At 40.9% G+C, this 14,945-nt stretch overlaps 1 protein-coding gene and 1 long non-coding RNA gene across 5 annotated transcripts in view; one reads left to right on the forward strand and one right to left on the reverse strand.

The window, feature by feature from the left end:
• LOC112487225 (uncharacterized) overlaps positions 1 to 12,108 on the forward strand; it is a 30,743-nt gene extending 18,635 nt beyond the window's left edge. The window contains exon 3 of one of the 3 annotated variants that reach the window (XR_003050125.1): positions 11,979 to 12,108. This is a non-coding gene — a long non-coding RNA (uncharacterized LOC112487225). Of the gene's footprint in view, positions 1 to 669; positions 681 to 1,503; positions 1,679 to 11,978 lie in introns of those variants that run through there. The other 2 variants (XR_003050124.1, XR_003050127.1) reach the window with 2 other exon arrangements.
• LOC103380934 (single-minded homolog 1-like) lies at positions 101 to 11,985 on the reverse strand. Of its 2 annotated transcripts, none has more exons than XM_008313079.3 (11): positions 11,603 to 11,985; positions 9,300 to 9,382; positions 9,112 to 9,201; positions 8,920 to 9,022; positions 8,569 to 8,654; positions 7,762 to 7,961; positions 7,420 to 7,526; positions 7,109 to 7,256; positions 3,914 to 4,070; positions 3,446 to 3,824; positions 101 to 2,246 (listed from the first exon to the last, which is right to left on the reverse strand). In XM_008313079.3, exons 1-11 carry the CDS (start codon positions 11,784 to 11,786, stop codon positions 1,510 to 1,512), a joined length of 2,274 nt encoding a protein of 757 aa, XP_008311301.2. In that variant the 5' UTR covers positions 11,787 to 11,985; the 3' UTR covers positions 101 to 1,509. The 2 variants fall into 2 exon arrangements, with proteins under 2 accessions (XP_008311301.2, XP_016889354.2); XM_017033865.2 differs by having other exon boundaries at positions 1,510 to 2,246; positions 3,446 to 3,821.
• Positions 12,109 to 14,945: the final 2,837 nt, after the last annotated feature.

Below are 14,945 nucleotides of genomic sequence, written 5' to 3' on the forward strand. Positions count from 1 at the left end.
GGTTTTAATGTCAGTGAGACCTTTGATCCATGAATCCTGTCATGTGTTTGTCCATACTCTCACTGATCTCTATTAGCTCAGTTTCTATTTGTCAGTGTTTTTGATTGTGCCATTTTTGGTGCTCGGATCATAACAATAATGTAGTGTTACATTCATTTATTATAATAATTCTCTCTAAGGTTAATTAGTCTTTAATTTTCATTAATTCATTCACTTGTGACAGTTTCAGTCGTCGGTTCTTTCCTTTGATGTGTTGTGAAGTGTTTGTTGTCGTCTGTGCTGGAACCGTTCTTCATCACATCTTTGTGTGGTTTGTCATCAGTGCTTTCACAGTGTGTACGTTTCTATGCAACAGTTGAAGGAAAAAAACTCCAAATGACCCAAATTGTTTGCAACAGTATTCAGATTTAAGTCTTTTTTTTTTAAACCAATTAATAAATAATCTTGCCGCTCCTGGTCCAAAAACTCATTGTGTCATATTTACATCATAAATTAAATATGAAACTAAAGACATTCAACAGAATTTTAGACACATTTGTATCAAATACTTTAAACCTCCCGGCCGTCAAGACTGGTCAAAAACAGAGACATTTTTTTCTTTTTTTTTTCTTCATCAGATCAAACTCTACAGATGCTAAAATGTTGGAGAACGCCTGAGGAAAACAGGAGAAACAAATCTCTGATATGTAAACGAGTTCATTCAATCCCCACAGTTCAAGTGTTTAAATTAAAGGCAGGTGACGAAAACAGACAAATGATTGTTATAATATCAATTTTGGACATCATACATATTCAAATGTTAAAAGTTTTCAATTTCATTAATTTACACTTTTACATATTAGAGGTATTTTTTCCCTGTTTTCCCACTTGATTTCTCTCTACTCTAATGTTTCTGTCGTAAACACGTGCAGCCTCATTTGTTGGCACCAGTCAAGTTTCCATTTGAACAAAGAAATGACGCACACAGATAAAAGCCCACTGACAAATAAATACCTAGAAACACTGACATCGTCCACTTTCCTGTTCTCTCACTTCAGGAGTCGAACATTATGCATTTTTCTCTCTGCAGCAGAGTTTTTTTGTTTTTGTTTTTTTTTTTTTTTAGGTCAAGGGTCAACGGAACAACACTTTTTCTTTACTGCCTCTGGAAATTGTGTCCAGGACAGATTAACTCACTTGGGCAATGACGCGTGGGACAATTGGAACAGAAACCCTCGTCTGATGATTAACCAGGAAGGGAACTGGGCCCAGTGTTGTTAAAATAGCACAGTATTCTGATGAGAACCGCTGTTCCATGGTCCTGAACCAAGCATTTGTTCTTGAACTCTAGTCTTTTAGAGTCTTGGAAAATTGTCCTCTGATGACAGAGGGGGGACGACGTTGGGGAACGCAGGCCTCAGGAAAACTTGAGCTCAGTTTTGTGTTTTCCTAGCGAGGACCTGACCAGTGTCAGGTGAGAGCACGACATCACTTCCTGTAACATCCTCACTCTGTCTTGACCAGGTGTCGTCAGCTCCCGTTGGTGATGATGACAGAGGTGGCTTTGTGTCCCTGCATCTGCTCCGCCTGCATCCTGACGTGAGACGCCACGTCATACTGGACGCCTCCGCAGGCGAGTCCAGAGTAACTCCGCAAGTTCCCCGGGTCGTACAGGTGCTCCAGGGAGTAGCCCGTCAAAGCGTAGGCCGTCTGTCTCTCCAGCTGCAGCCTGTCCTGGGTGGGGTACACGAGCGGACTCCCCTGTGGCTGCGCCGGGTGAGGCGACAGTTCAGTCTGCATGTAGTCTTTGGTGAGCGACCTGGAGATTCCGTCGGAGCTGGGGCTGCTGAGTCGAGACAGAGAAGCCGGGCTGGTGGTGTTCTCGTCAGTGTCGTGTGGGCCTGGAACTTTAATGATGTCTTTGTGATGCAGGCGCTCAGTGGGGAGGTCGATGCTGGGGGCCCCCGGTCCTCGACACACAACGCTGGGCATGTTGAGCTGGGGGTGGTGGGGCAGCGAGGAAGTGCCGAAGCACGGGCTGTGAGCTTTGGCGAGTCCTGAAACGTCCGCGGGTGTCTTGTGTTGTTGCAGACGGCTCTCCTCCTCTTTGATCATCTGCTGGGTGGCACGGATCAATGTCTCCATCTTGCTGGGCTCTCGGGGGCTGGTACGGAAATTGTCGTTGTGGTAACGATCCCCGGAATCGCTGGTGGAGCCACCTCCGTCAGGAGAACTCACCACACTGTCTTCTTCCCACTGGCCCCTCCCTGTAAGAAGAATCGAACCGTGTCAGGAGAGTGAAATCTTAAAATCTTTAACAACAAACCACAGGAGGAGTTCAGCTGCTGGAGTTAACACAGAGATGACATAGAACTTCAAAGGCACCAGAAGCATCTGATGATAAAGGTGTCTCACAGAAAACGAAGTTAAACTTAGAACATAATAAATACAGCCATCATTTCGACTTTCATCTGAAATAAAAAGAACAAGAAACAAACTGGTCAGGGTAATCGCTGCGTGAACAACATTAAAGCAGCTGCAGGAATTTATGGCAGGGACTGTGGTTGCTCCTCACATGTGGGAACAATCTCCCATGTTCTTCATATGTTTGGACTATGGACACAGTTTGGAACAAACATTCAAGCCCAGCTACAAAAAAAAAAAAAAAAAAAAAAAAAAAAAAAGGGCACATTTTGATCTGATGAAGCCACGGTCAAACAGTTTGGCCAAAACTACAAAAGGTTGAAAAACAAATCTGCACATTGACAAATAAAATAAAAAAATAAATTTAGAAAATCACCACTGCTTCATGCTGCTGCCACCAGGGTGTGTCATGGTGGAGGTAGGAACATCCTCTGGGGCTGTTTCTATCGCTAGTTTGGAGGCTTCAAGAGACCAGAAACATTTTCCTGAGTTCAGGTTCTTGGCTTCAGCAGAAGAACTGGAGGATTTGAAATGCCCCGGTCAAAGAGCGGTGTTGGGGCAGCCAGGAAAGGGCAGTGCAGACGGAGGGAACCTCAGTACTTCAATGACAAATAGTTGTTGGGTGTGTTCATGATTTTGTGTCACTGTTTTGCGTCCCAAAAAAAAGAAGAAATAAGTGTGTGTAGATTTCATAACCAGTGTGTGACCTCTCTCATTTTTGGGAGAATAAACCTAAAACATGTTATAACTATCCATGTTTCTGTTTTAAAAATACACACGGTGGAGTCCTGGTTGATTAGACTGAATATTGCGGCGGCAGCGGCGGCAGAGTCGGGGTGGGTTCCCCCTTTTTGAGGATGTGAAAAGTGAAATAACTTGGCTTTCAATTGCAGGCAATTTTTGAACAGATGGTAGCAATCGGCACCCTGGCAAGAGACGCCGTAAACAACTTAGTGTGTCCCATAATAACATTTGAAATGCAGCTACCAGGAGATGCAGCTTTCAAAGACAGATGGTTGTGGTTTCAACCCCAACACCTCACCGTGAATGGCTGCGTGGTAGGATGTGAGTTCGTAGCCCTCGCTGTTGTCCGGTGGCGGTTTGGGCAGGGAGAGGACGGAGCGCGTGGCGTCCCACCACACCTCTCGTCCAGACTGAGGGGTTCCGAGGAAATAGCGGCCACTCTGGCATCGGACGCGGTCGCAGGTGGTGGTGTGGGGGTGTGTCTGAGCGTGGGCCAGGTCCTCGTCGGACAGACCAAAGTTGTAGCAGAGAGGGCCTGCGTCTGGATACAGTCTGTAGGCACAGGATGCCTCCGTGGCTTCGGCAGAATCCATCAGCTGAGGAGAAGCCGAGTCTGTCACGGGGCTGCCCCCCCACTGGCTGTCCTGGTCGGACTCGGGGTTGAACGCAGAGAACTGCTGGACAGAAACAAAACCACCAGAGTTTTGACGGTCAGGGTTGTATTAGGTTTCACTGATTTAGCTCAGCAGAGGATTCTGTTCATTACCTGTGGGTAGGGCGACACCCGGGTTTTTGACTTGGTCTGGGTCAGACGTGCCTTGGTGCTCTTTTTGTCCTCCGTGTGACTGTTGGCGTACGGGAAGGCGGGCTTGGTGGGGCTCATTTGGTCCAAAGACAGCTGCATTCCCTTGTACTCTGTGTCCCTTTAGAGACAAACACAACAGAATATGAAATGCGATGGAAACAAACATTTTTTTAAACCTGTATTTATCCCATTTGTGACTTTTTCAGTCAGGCCCGCGGCTAGAAAACCACCCATCTAAGAATGCTACATTTGTCGGTCCACAGTGAAGTCCGCAGAAAACAAAACGTCAACAAGTATCGGTTGAATTTTTGTGTAATTTTCTCCTTGGACCTCGATGAAGTGAACTGACTTTAATCAACCCTGACAGCGTGATTAGTCGCAGTCTGCAGTTCGTGAACACCAGCCCCCGAAGAACTTTGTTTAGCAACTGTTAGCATGCTAACCTGTAAAAAAACTGAGAAAATAACATCCACTAAATTTGGAAAAGCAGTAATGTTCTACATCCACTAAATTTGGAAAAGCAGTAATTTTCTAGTAAGTAAATAAAGTAAATAAAACCTAGGTCAAAGTAAAATGTGTGACCTATCCACTGTTGAAAGTCTTCGTGGTCAAGTTTGTTTAAAAATGTGTGACCTATCCACTGTTGAACGTCTTCGTGGTCAAGTTTGTTTATCGATTTGGGACGAAAGGTTTAGTTTAGAACAAACTAACCTGCCCACTGCTGACGGATATATGAACTACATCAGATATTCTGAGGCGTACCTCAAGGGGCCTTTAACCCATACATTTGAACTGTGCCACAGACTGACCTTAGCTCCGTACCATGATGTTTTGTTACTTATTACCAAAAAGCCATTCTTGGCACCATTTTTCTTCCTTTCACAGTTTGGGTTGTCATAGTACTACAACAGGCCACATCATTTGTAACTGCAGATGTCTTTGTCACTGCTGAATACATCAGTAAATATAACGTAAACACATTTTGTCTCCCAGCTTTCAGGTCTATGAGAAGCGACAATGAGTTTCCAGATAAATACCTGAAGTTAAACTTGGAGACAGTTAATCATTCTCCTCTACCAAACAAGCACGGGCAGGACGTGGCCAGAGAGGCGCTGTGAGTCACGGTGCACACAGACACGTGCACGTGCATGCACTACATCTCCACTGCGGCTGTATTCAGTAGATACATTTGAAAGAAATAAACAAACAGCTCGTGTGAATGCCAACGCCACACTTTAACCCACGGTCCTGCGGCTGAACCCCGTCCAAGTGACGGTGTCTGGGGAGAGACGCGGCTCCTGTGTCAAGTGTTCAGCAAACATGAGCCTGTTCTGAACTTATCACATCAACAGTGTGTAATAGCAGCCGCCTGGCCCCTCCCTGACCCTGCCACCGGCCGGCCTCTTTAATATGACTCAAAAATATGACCCATTCTTTATGTACAACAGCTCGGGGTTGGGGGTGAGGGTGTGGGGGGGGCTTTGTTTGGACAGTCACTACACTCTGGAGTGTTATTTGCTCTTGCAGGTAGAGTCGCCGCGGCGGCTCCTGCATCCTATCTGGGCCCGGGCTGACTTACGTCTGAGCCAATAACGTCGGGCCGTTGTGCAAACTCAGCTGTGTTAGCTGAATTCCACCTCAGGGTCAATGTCAGAGCACCTCATGTCTGAAATGCGCCACCAGCAGGCTGCCTCCAAACATGATTTATTAATGGATTTTTGTTTGGCTTAAACACAGTCAGGGGTGAAGGTGTGAATTCTTGCTGTCTTGTCTTTTTTTTTTTTTTGTCAGTTTGTCGGAGCTTCTTCATGTTTTTTTTTATGCTGATTTCATCTTTAAATTTTGGTTTCTTTTTTTAATGTTGTTCCTTTGTTTTGTCCCTACTGCAGTGAAGAAAAAAAAATCAATATCTAGAATGCTGCCATATCCATACGCACATGTACTACAGACACACACACACACACACTTCGACAAAGACTGAGTGACATTTGGATCAAACCAAACCTAACAAGGAAAACACAACATGTGAGATGGCTATTGATTCAGAGTTCAGCGTCTGATAGATTCAGCTTTCCTCCGCCTGCGGATCGATTGTGATAGTAGAGGTTTTTGATGGGGTTGGACCTCCGTGTTTGTCTTGCTGTCTCCCAGGGTCTCGCTGAGCTCTGCGGCTCTCCTAACACACCGCCGCAGCAGTATTTGGTGGATTTGTACAGAGACGCAGCGAGGGATAAAGGGACGGATTTCTCCTAGAAACTGAAAAGGCATCGTAGCTAAGACGTTGGCTTTGAGCGTGAAATGTTAGCGTGTAGCGTCGGTTCGTTGGTGAAGCCGACACGTGTTATTTTGTGGTTAGAACGTTAAGGGTTTCATTACAAAATAGGCCTTTTGTGACCACAGAGGTACAGACTTTTAGTCATGTTCAGGCCACTGAAATGGGTCTGTAGTTTGGAAAAGAAAATAAAGTTTACACCACAAAGGTCTCAAACCTTCACCATCCAAATTTGATCAGATTTGCAGCAATATTAATTTTTCATATAAATAGAATTACAATAATGAAGTTTGAATCCTTAAAAACCTAACTTCCTGTTGCATTAGTTCCATTGGATTTTTTGCCTTTGTTCCTGTTCGTTGATAACAGAAATCAAAAGACATTTTATTTTATCATTTTAAATGAAAGAAGGAAATGTTAAGTTTGAAGATTTTCTTCCTAAATATCTAACAATTTTTCTGACTAAAATGTACTCACACTTTGCTGCCGTGCCGTGATAAACTGATCAAAACTGACCAAAACAGGAAATCAAATTACAAAAATATAACTCAGTGCCCCTTACTTTGAGAACCTGTGCTTTAAGTTAATGTGTGGATTGATGGATTTTGAATATAGATATTTTAATATTACAAGACTCCAACAAGCTGACTTCCTGTTGGTTTTTTTCATCTGCTGTGACCTGATCTGCCTTCACAAGAAATAAAACCAGGACAAATGGTTGCTGAACGAGTTTCCCGTTGTGTCTGATTTATAAGGCTGTTTTTCTTGGGTTCCCCCTTCTATAAAAACTGGATCTCCCAGAAGTGAGACTCCAGTGTATAATTTCAAATCTTCTAAATGCATGCATGACTCATCCATTTTATCCGGGCTGAAGACAGACTCACGTGAGGACATAGTTGACGCTGACGATGCAGTGAGGTCTGGAGGAGCGGCTGTTGTGGACGATGGTGGCGTAACTCTGCACCCAGACCCAGCCCCCGTGTTTGGCCAGGAAACGATAGTACTTGGTGGTGACTTGGCCTTTTACCAGCACTGGAGGAGGTAAAAAAAGATGAGGTTAGAGTATTGAGCAACAGGTGTGTTTGGTTGGTCTGTGATTGTCTGTATGTGCAGCGGCAGCAGCAGCAGCAGCAGCTTGTCTTCCTACATAGTTACAGTCTGAATAAAGTAGAATACAGAGAGGTTTGGTTCTCACAGAGGTGGTGAGCACAGCGGAGGTGGAAGATGTCGCAGCTGTGGACGTGATGGTACAGAGTTTTCTCGATCAGGTCCTGGGGCTCGTACCCTGTCAGCTCCGCTACCCTGGAGAGGAATTAAGAAGCAATATTACGGTTCCTGCAATAATTCACATTTATTCCACAGAGAAGAGCTTAGTGTGTTTAGCAGGCAGTGGCCTTTGTCTGGTTTCAATCATTTTGGTGCAGCTAAAGGATTAAATGATGTGGGAATAAAAAGGGAACATTAAATCAAAACAGCTAAATTTAGTGTCATGTGTTCAGACCTGTGCGCGCGTGTGTGTGTGTGTGTGTGTGTGTACCTGGAGTCCAGGAAGATGAGCTTCATGTCCAGACTGGCTCTGAACATGAACATGTTGCTGTGCAGCTTGATCTCTGTCACAGCGCTGGGGGGCAGAGAGTGGCCCACGGCCACCAGACCCACGTTCTGGTAACAGCCCTCAAACGGTGACATGTCCAAACTGTACTGACGGATCTTCAGGTACCCACTGCAGTGGATCACCTGGGGGCAGGCGGGGCAGAGCAGAGCTTTTTAGGACCCAGACGAGACGCAACCCCATGTTTGACACACTTCAAAACAATATTTCAAATACAGAATAATTCGCAACCCCATGTTTGACACACTTCAAAAGAATATTTCAAATACAGAATAATTCCTTTTCATTATATTTTTGCTACATTTGTGAAAACAAATCCACAATTGTTTCAACATGTGGTCTGTGAATTTGAATGTATCAGACAGGTTCATGTGTTGTTGTTTTTTTGTAGATGGTAAACATAAAAACACAGACACATGAATTAGTTTTATTATTTGAATAGTTCAGTAATTAACAGAAAAATAACACGCCAAATTTAGTCTTAAAAATCACGGTATATACAGATCACCCTCCCTGTTCCATCTCCAGATCAGTTTTGAGGTCTAGCCCCCCGGGGTGTTGTGAATTTTTTGGTCATTCAGACTTTAATTAAAAATGTTTAGCAGTTCTTATTTATGAATATATTTATTTTAAATTTTAATATTGAATATATTGAAAATCCCAAGGATTTTCCATATAAAAAGAATGTATGAACTGGCCTTAAAAGTGAATAAAATAATGTATATACTTTACCTTGTACCCACCACTGGTGAGGCCTGCGTTCCTTTTGGCCAGAACACATTTCATGCGTAAAAAAAAGGAACGCTCCATTTCATATTCTGGAAAAGAAACGAACTTTACGTAAGTGACGGGTACAACAAATCAGGAAACAATAAAATAAAAACAACGCGACGTCTCGTATATGAAGTTAAACACCGCCGTGACCGAATATTAAATTATTATTTTTTATTAATTAATACAGAAAATGCAAAATACTTTCGTTTTTAACGTGCAAAATCGTAGTAAAACAATAACAAACAATAACTGAATGAACGTGCACTTGTAAGGATCTGTGTTTTTTTATTTATTTATTTATTATTTTACCTTGAACGAAGTGATAAGGCTGGTGTGGAGTGAGAACAGCCGTCACCTCGTCATGATCAGCCGGATGAACGTACTCATAAATACTGTTTCCGGTCAACTCTACCTGTAAATGTACAAGTTCCGCATTCATTTATACAAAATAAGTAAAACAAAAAAAAAAAAAAACGGCGACAAAAAATATTAAAGACGAACCTGAGACAGTCCTAAATGGACCGAGGCTGTTTCTGAGATGTACATGATCTTCCCGTCAGGAGCCACGACGAAGATGAACCCGTCCAACGTCTGGGAAATGGATCACAGAGACAAGAGTTCGATTAGCTCGGATGACAATTCGTCCCGGTCCTGGATTAGATGTAGATTACACACAAACACGGAAGTACCTGCAGTAAGTGAGACCCGAGCTCTCGACCAATGTTGTCCAAAGACCTGGTTCGACTGGCGTGGCCCCAGGCCTCACCCAGACCTGACGGATGGAACCAAACCATATATTTGTTATTTAGTTTAATTTGATTTATTTAATATACTCTGACGACAAAACATTGAGTATGGATTATAAAATATATTTTAAATTTAAATCGTTGTTCTGTACGTACAATAAAACGAAAAACAAAAACTGCGAGTTTTAAAAACAATGTTTTCTTTATAAAATGTCTTGGCAGCGACCCCTAAAGGTCAGGAGTTAAAAGCAGAGGTTACAGTTGCGCTAAATATTTTTAAATATCAAAATATCAAATATTTTTCTTCTCGTGTTTTTTTTAATATTCTAGATCAGAAATATTTAATATTTTCAGACCAATGACCTCAAACTGATGGAGACTTTCTTCTATGTATATATATTTTTTTTTATTTATAGAGCGCATTTCATTTATATAATCATTTAATATAATGTATTTGTCTTTAACATTTTATTCATAGCATCAAACAAGGTGATGTATCATAAAGTTCCAGTGCCACAGTCACAGGTACAATCAGTTCTACACGTGATCCGTGTCCTGAACTCTACATTATTTTTAGCTGTACCTCAGAGCAAAGAGGTAAAGGCCTGATAACCATGAGAGGATGATCTGGTATAACAATACTACAAATAACAACAACAAGTGTTATATTTTTTCTTGAATACTTCAAATTCTGAAAAGAAAGGTCGATTTATATATACATATTTATATATACATATATACATATATATATACATATACGTTGGGCTCATATATATTTAAAATGGTTGTAATTTAACCACATTAGCTAATAGGTTTATACAGTATATTGTATACATACATACATATATATATATTGTTTGTTTGTTCTGTTCATGCCTCAGGCTGCAGCCTGACCCGACTGACAGTATATGTCTGACTATAAAGATGTAGGATTATGGCGTGATTTTGGGAAAAGCATTGTGGCTCTGTAACGTCGTGCTGTGTGTGTGTGTGTGTGTGTGTGTGTGTGTGTCTCCTGCTTACATGGCTTTAGGTGATTAGAAGCCTTGCAGGGCCTTTTTGTAAATAATTGCTACATCTTGTTCTGAGTCACGCAGACAGTGAAACCTGCAGCCCCCCTCCTCCTTCTGGAGACGCTGAATTTATAAAACACCTTTCGCACTCACGTACTTTAGTTCCATGGGTGAGCTTTTTCTCCTGTAATACGGTATTCGTATGACGTCGGCTCCTCTCCAGGACTGGAGCAATAGTATGAAGTATTTATTTGTATTTTTCTGTTTTCTTCTAAAATATTTTAAAAAACGGGATTGCCAATGGACCGGGGTTTTTTTCTATAATTCTCGGATTAAAGTCACAAAATAAAAGATAAATTTATAGCATTCATAAAATAATAATCTTTTTATTTCTATTAGGTATCACCATCTTTTTATGTTCAAGTCACTAAAAACATCCTTGAATTTGATTAAGGTGAGAGTCGTTGAACGTGTACGGATTAAAGTTACATTTAATCTCGTCATAATTTTAGGAAAAAGGTCAAAATTGTAGGATTAGGAACAGAACTAAATCCGCAGTCTAAAATTAAGGTCATAATTTCGATTTTTTAGATCAACGTTAACATCATAGTTGTGATTTTAATCCAAGTATTTTGGGATTGAGATTGAGATTGAAAAATATAGAATCACTTTGTAAATTAATGTCAGCTGTGTCATTATTATTGGCACCAAGAAAACTCTGATGTTGAGATCCAAATTCCAATTTTTTTCTCCATGAATCACGTTTCCATTCAGGGGTCACACTTTCTTCCTATTAGAGCCGTTATTTTTAGTATCAGAACTTGATGTTTATCTAAACATGATTGTTATTTGTTCCCACTATAATAAATAATAAAAGGCCTCGACTTTAATTTCAAGAGGTTTTTCTTTTTAAATAAACAGCAGTTGATCAACTACACACTGTAGACAAAGCTTATTACTATTATAAAACGAACGAAAACGTATTTTTTTACGTGTTAGATTTATAATTGTATTTTTACAATTATAAAAATTATGATTAGAAAGTATATATGTGTATATATGTATAATGAAATCTTTTTTTTTTTTTAAACTATGTGTATATATGTATAATGAAATCTTAAAAAAAATACCGGAAAATTAATGCTAAAAGTAAACAATCCTGCACATATGGCGTGTGTGTGTTTTTGTGTGTGTTTGTGTTGAAACGTGGCGTGGGTCCACACACACACTCACCCTGCGGGAACACGATCCTCATCTTGAGGTAACTGGTCGTCAGCCTGATGATGGAGGCCTTGTCCAGCTGGGAGGTGATGGCCGACGGCAGAGGCAACATCTTGGCCAGTTCGTAAAACTCGCTGTTCTCCTTTTCCCGTCTAGTCCTTGCTGCAGTTTTAGATTTCTCCTTCATTTTCTCCATGATGGAGGATGCTGACGCTGCTGCTGCTGCTGCTGCTTTTTCTGCTGCTGCTGCTGACGCTCGTTGATGGCGCTGCGTTCACGTCCTCACTTCAGATCTTGATTCCTCCGTGTCGTCTCTCCTCTTCTGCATGTTTTCTAAACCCGGATTAAAGCGTCACTTGTAGCATGTGTGTGTTTATAATCTGTACAGGTTGAATCCAAAGTGTGTGGATCAATAATCCCGGCGGTGGCGGATGTGTTAATTTATATCCTGATGTTGGTCAGTGGTTCTTCAGCTGTTTGGACTCAAACATCCTCGGTTTTTCAGCCATGACGTGAGACCCTGAGGACAGTAGGAGAAAAGATATGTATCACCGGGATTACCGTTGGATTATAATCTAGAATGCTGCAGATTAGTACTATAATTTTAATTCTAAATGATGTTGTTTTTTCTTTTCCTGATCCAGGCCTCAGTCATTTAAAAAAAAAATCCTGATAACGCAAAACACAAAATGAAACAATGAAAAATACAAACAGGCTTAAAAACAAATCAATCAGTTACATGAGTTCATACTAAAGTTAAAACGTTGCCGTAGTATTATTTTATTTTATTAAATAAACAAAATGGTGTTTTTTATTTCACCTTTAAAAAAAAATCAATCAGTGTTTAAACTTTGAACCAAACTCAAAGTTACGTTTTTGTCGGAATTTGATTTTACTGCTAAATGACAGTTATCAGTGACATGAAAACTAATATATGACAACTATATGAATTATGTTTAACTATATTAACTATATTTTTTAAATTTTGATTCACAATTACATGTTAAAAAATAGAGAAATTATATATATATATATTTATTTAAATTATACACTTTTAAATAAAAGTCAAATTTTTCTTTTACTCTAAATGACAGATTTCACAGTAAAGAGTGACGTTGACTATGAATCAACATGTATGTATATATATATACATACATGTTGAAGATGTAAACATATTTTTATTCAAAGGTAAAATCACAACTAAAATCCAATTCAATTCAATATTTTTATTCAAAGGTAAAATCACAACTACAATTCAATTCTTGACCTTAAAATTAAAAAGTAAAATAAAAATATAACTATAGTAATAATGGTGTATTTTAGAATCTTTGTATGATTTTGTATCTTTGATTCTATTGGATGGATGGAGTTCATACGTTTATTCGACTCTATTTGAATTATAAGTGTTATTATTTTGAATTATCTTTTCTAAAACACGTATCATTTCTAACGATGACATTTTAAAATATTACTTTTCCTCAAACGTTCGTTTCCATTTGTGTAAAAACAGAAGAAAAAAATAATAAATCATGTAAACACTCAGCAACAGTCTCTCTCTCTCTCTCTCTCTGTCTCTCTCACTCTCTCTTACACACACACACACACACATAAACACACACTCACAGAAACAAATCTCCACACAACACATAAACACACACACACACACACACCGTCTTTTTTCCCTGAAGTGTGGATCGATGCCGTGGCCTCAGGTTCTCGGCAGCCTGCTGGGAATTTCACCTGTCCTGACGCGGGTTCACCAGTCCTCCCAGTGTCTCAAGTTTTTGGTCACAGCTCCTCCTGGATTCGCACCTGGAGAAACCGAACGCGGCCCCGGGGCCGTGCGCTGCATACACCTCCCCAAATTAGAAGGACGCGCGCAACGAGTGGCATTCGTGCCCAACAAGGCTCTTCTTCTTCTTCTCAACTGTCTCAACGTCCCTCTCAGGAGCAGAGCTGGACACGCCCTCTGTGCGAGTCCAGCTGCGCTGTGATTGGACGGAGGCCCGTGCTCCCGTGTCCTGATTGGGTAGCCAGCAGGCGGCGTCACTCCGGATAGTCACGGCACTTGGATGTGTTCCTGTGTTTTCTGTCATTAGCTCGGAGATCACAAATCACAGTTAGATTTGAAATCTGCATAAAATAGCAGGTGAATCAGGCCGCGCTGAGTCTGGAGCATCTTTTTTTAGACAAAAATAATTCTGAAAAAAAAAAACACATTTGTTGCATTATTTCAATGATGTAAAATCCTCAGCGCTTTTCTTTTCTGCTGGTCCACAATGTTAGAAAAGCACACATTAATGTACGGAGGGCTTTAAAAAATCCCTCCAAATACAACCGTCATTTTCTGAACTATAGCACAAACCATTTTTTCTTTAGCCCAGTGATGCTATAACCTCTTGTAAACAGAGGTTTATTTCTGGGTTGCGTTTTTTAAAGACGAGCGTTTAGTTTAGTTTGAGGGAAACAACTGAAGCTCACGAGGCACGTTTGAAGAACTGGAAAAAGAAAAAGAAAATCTCAGAAAGACAACTAGTAAAGATCCTTAAAACATTTCAAAGAACTTAATCAATTAATTCGGTCTGAAATTTTATTTTAAAAAAACATTCTAAGAGACACTGCCATGGACCACAGACGGCTCTGGGGAGTGTGTCTAAAATTAGAATCACGTCGTATTTTATTTACATTTTATGTAAAGGTAAACTATACCGAATTGATCCGAAAAATCAATTAACCAATAACAGCGTGTGATTTGTCTCTTATTGTGAATGTATTGCCTACAGCTCGAGGTAAAACTTGAAAAGTAATCGATTTTACAGGCAAATTTCGAATAAACAAAGAAACCCTGTTGGTCCTTTACATATTCCAGCCTCCTACACATCCAAATAATAACTATAAAGGAGTGTGATCTTTATTGTGATCAACAGATGCGGAATTGACCGAGTTCATTCTGTTTTTCTTCAACTTGACTAACGTCCTCCCGATCTTTATTTCTTTTTTTTTTGTGTGTGTGTGTGTGTCGCAAAATCCCAACGTACAGCATTTTACAGCATCCGGCGGAGAAGGCAGCCATGGATACGAGCGTCCAGTGTTCCTGGCTGTGGGTTTTTTTTTTCTTTTTTCTTTTCTGTGTCTACATCCGTCCAACGCGTTTGTGTAAGGATTAATTTCCAGGGTATGAATGAAATGGAAGCGCCTCGGCGCATGTAGTTTTTTAATTAGGCAACAGGCGCTCAGGTGGAGGAGGAGCAGAGAGGAGCGGAGGAGCGGGCGCGGCGACGGGGGCGCGGACGCACGGCCACGAGCGCACTGCGCTCATAATTACCGCTTAAATTGATGCTGCATCCTGCGGTAA

The sequence above is a fragment of the Cynoglossus semilaevis genome, chromosome 7 (assembly GCF_000523025.1).
Source record: "Cynoglossus semilaevis isolate Cse_v1.0 chromosome 7, Cse_v1.0, whole genome shotgun sequence".
NCBI classification, from domain to species: domain Eukaryota; kingdom Metazoa; phylum Chordata; class Actinopteri; order Pleuronectiformes; family Cynoglossidae; genus Cynoglossus; species Cynoglossus semilaevis.